The 3,172-nt window shown below is 38.0% G+C and overlaps 1 protein-coding gene across 1 annotated transcript; it reads left to right on the forward strand.

Annotated features, from left to right (window-relative positions):
- The first annotated feature begins 299 nt into the window (after positions 1-299).
- Positions 300-1,652, forward strand: LOC109221581. The gene has a single exon (XM_019386054.1). It carries the CDS (start codon positions 300-302, stop codon positions 1,650-1,652), a length of 1,353 nt encoding a protein of 450 aa, XP_019241599.1.
- Positions 1,653-3,172: the final 1,520 nt, after the last annotated feature.

Consider the following 3,172-nt stretch of genomic DNA (forward strand, 5'->3'; position numbering starts at 1 on the left):
CAATAGGGAAAGATTTGGATGAAGAATCTACTACTCAAAATTTCCAGAAAATAGCAAGACAAGGAGATTTATCACCTAGACACATGGACATAGGAAAATCTGCAGGTAGAGGTAAAAAGAAGATTCAGAGAGAAACACAAAGTGTAGTTCCTGGGGTCCAAACAAGAAGGACCCTATCTAAATCTCACAATTAAATGATGAATGCTATTATTTGGAATGTGAGATCAGTGAATACAAAAAAAGCCTTTGAAAGACTTGTCAACATGCAAAGGCAACATCACTGTCAAGTAATTGGAATCATGGAACCAATGCAGGATCTTAGGAAGTTGGATAGATATAGGAGGAAAATTGGCTTTGTTCAAGCTTTTTCTAATGTATCAAATAAGATATGGGTATTTGTAGATGAAGATCATGGGGTGGATGTGTTGATCAACTCAGAACAACAGATTACTATGAAGTTGACAAATATGGATACACAGAACTCTTACATTATCACTATTGTGTATGCTAAGTGTGATCCTATTGAAAGGATTGAATTGTGGGACAACATGTATTACTTGGCTAGAGACATGACAAGTCCTTGGCTTGTAGCAGGGGATTTCAATGTTATTTTGGATGAAGAGGAGAAATTTGGGGGGTTACCAGTATCACTAAATGAGGTTGCTGATTTTAGACATTGTGTTAATACTTGTAACCTCACAGATTTAGGCTTTAAAGGCAGCATATTCACTTGGTGGAATGGGAGAGCTGGGGAGGATTGTATCTTTAAGAGGCTTGACAGATGTCTTGCAAATATTGAATTTCAAGAGATGTTTCCTACTATAGAGGTCAATCATTTATCCAAAACAGGATCAGACCATAGTCCTTTGTTCTTAACATGTAAGACAGATGCAATTCCAATCAAGAAGGCTTTCAAATTCCTTAATTTTTGGATAAAGCATCCTACATTTAAGACTGTGGTCAAAGATAACTGGAGAATAGACTTTTCTGGAGACCCTTTCTACATGTTTAATCAGAAGTTGAAGAAACTAAAGAAGGCCCTGTCAGCTTGGAGCAGGAACACCTATGGGGATATATTTCAAAAAATTGCAAGTTTAGAAGAGGTGGTAATTGTTCATGAGGCTGAATTTGAAAGAAGCCCTACACTTCAAAGCAGACAAAGGTTACAGAAGGTGCAAGCTGATCTAATTAGATATCTAACTATTGAAGAAGAGTTTTGGAAGCAGAAGGCTGGCATGAACTGGTTCCAGGATGGTGATAGGAATACAAAGTTTTTCCATGCACAGGTTAATGGTAGGAGAAAGAGACTACAATTAAACAGAATTAAAGATGCAGATGGTAACTGGTTGGAGGACAATGCAGATATGGCAGATGAGGCAGTAAGATTCTTTCAAAATCAGTTTCATGAGAGTACAATTCCTACAAACTTCAGGATTCTGGAGTATGTGCCTACTCTAGTAGACAGTGTACAGAACACTAAGCTGATTCAGCAGCCTACAGAGGAGGAGATCAAATATGCAGTTATGGGGTTAAGTGGTGAGAGTGCAGGGGGTCCTGATGGTTTTACAGGTCAGGTGCTTTATCAGTCATGTTGGGAAAAATTGGGGAAGATGTTGTTGCTATGGTGCAGGCAATTTTTCAAATGGACATGAATTACCTAGATATAGTAACATCACACAAATCTGGTGTTATACCAAAGAAGAAACAGGTGGAAACTTTTTCTGATATGGAAGACCAATCAGTCTCAGTAATTTGTTAATAAAGTTTTTTCAAGAGTAATTCATGAAAGGTTATGTGGAGATGCTACCAAACTTGATCTCTGAAGAACAGGCTGGTTTTGTAAAAGGGAGAAGTATAGTGGAGAATATACTATTTAACTCAAGAGATAGTGACTGATATTAGACTAAGAACCCAAAGCAGGACCTAATGTTGTACTGAAGCTGGATATGATGAAGGCTTTATAAGACTCTCCTGTTATGCTATCAAAGGTCTTAAGAAGAATGGGGTTTGGTGAAAGGTTCATTGGTTGATTTTGGAATTTGATTCTAACAATTGGTATTACAGTACTAATCAATGGGCAGCCTAATGGTTTTTCTTTTCAGATCTACCAGAGGTGTGAAGCAGGGTGATCCTTTATCACCTACTCTGTTTATATTAGCTGCAGAAGCTATGTCAAGGGGCTTGAATTCACTACACAGTACCAGGCAATTTAAGAGCTTTGGAATGCCTAAATGGATCCCTAAGATCAATCACCTAGCATATGCTGATGATACAATCATTTTCACTTCATCTGATTCTAAATCTTTGAGGCTCATTATGGATGTACTTAATGACTATGAAGCTGCATCTGGACAGCTAATTAATAAGAACAAGTCATCCATATATATGCATGAATCAGCTGGGGCAGAAGTGGTTGATAAGGTGCAAAGGATTACAGGAATTCCTAAACAAGAGTTTCCATTTACATACCTTGGATGTCCAATTTTTTATCTAAGAAGAAGGATGAATTACTATAAGGACATCATTACTAAGGTCATGGACAGGCTACAGAGTTGGAAAGGTAAGTTATTATCAATAGGAGGAAGAGCAGTGTTGATTACAAGTGTGCTTCAAAGCATGCCTATACACTTGTTGTCTGCAGTAAACCCTCCAACATATGTGCTTAACAGGCTTCATAAGATCTTTGCACAGTTCTTTTGGAGCAATACAGTAGGTGTTTCAAGTAGGCACTGGGCTTCTTGGAACACCTTATGTTTACCATGTGAAGAAGGGGGTGTAGGATTCAGGTCACTACATGATATGTCTACTGCCTTATTTTGTAAGCTTTGGTGGAATTTCAGAACAAAACCAAGCTTGTGGAGCTCATTCATGAGCCAAAAATACTGTAAAAAGCTTAATCCTATGGTAGTGCCTTGGAGAGATGGTTCACATGTTTGGAGGAAAATGTTAGAGTGCAGAGATCTAATAGAGCATCAGATTTTATGGCAGCCTAAGATGGGATCTGCTTTATTTTGGTTTGAGAATTGGACAGGATTGGGTGCTTTGTATTTTGTCACTCCACCAGATTTTATATGTGATGAATCCATTCAAAACATATATGAAGTGGTAATGCATGGACAATGGAATGAAGAGGTACTCAGAAGGATACTACCAGAAGAGTTGGTAGATCATA

This window comes from Nicotiana attenuata, unplaced genomic scaffold (genome assembly GCF_001879085.1).
Source record: "Nicotiana attenuata strain UT unplaced genomic scaffold, NIATTr2, whole genome shotgun sequence".
Lineage (NCBI taxonomy): Eukaryota > Viridiplantae > Streptophyta > Magnoliopsida > Solanales > Solanaceae > Nicotiana > Nicotiana attenuata.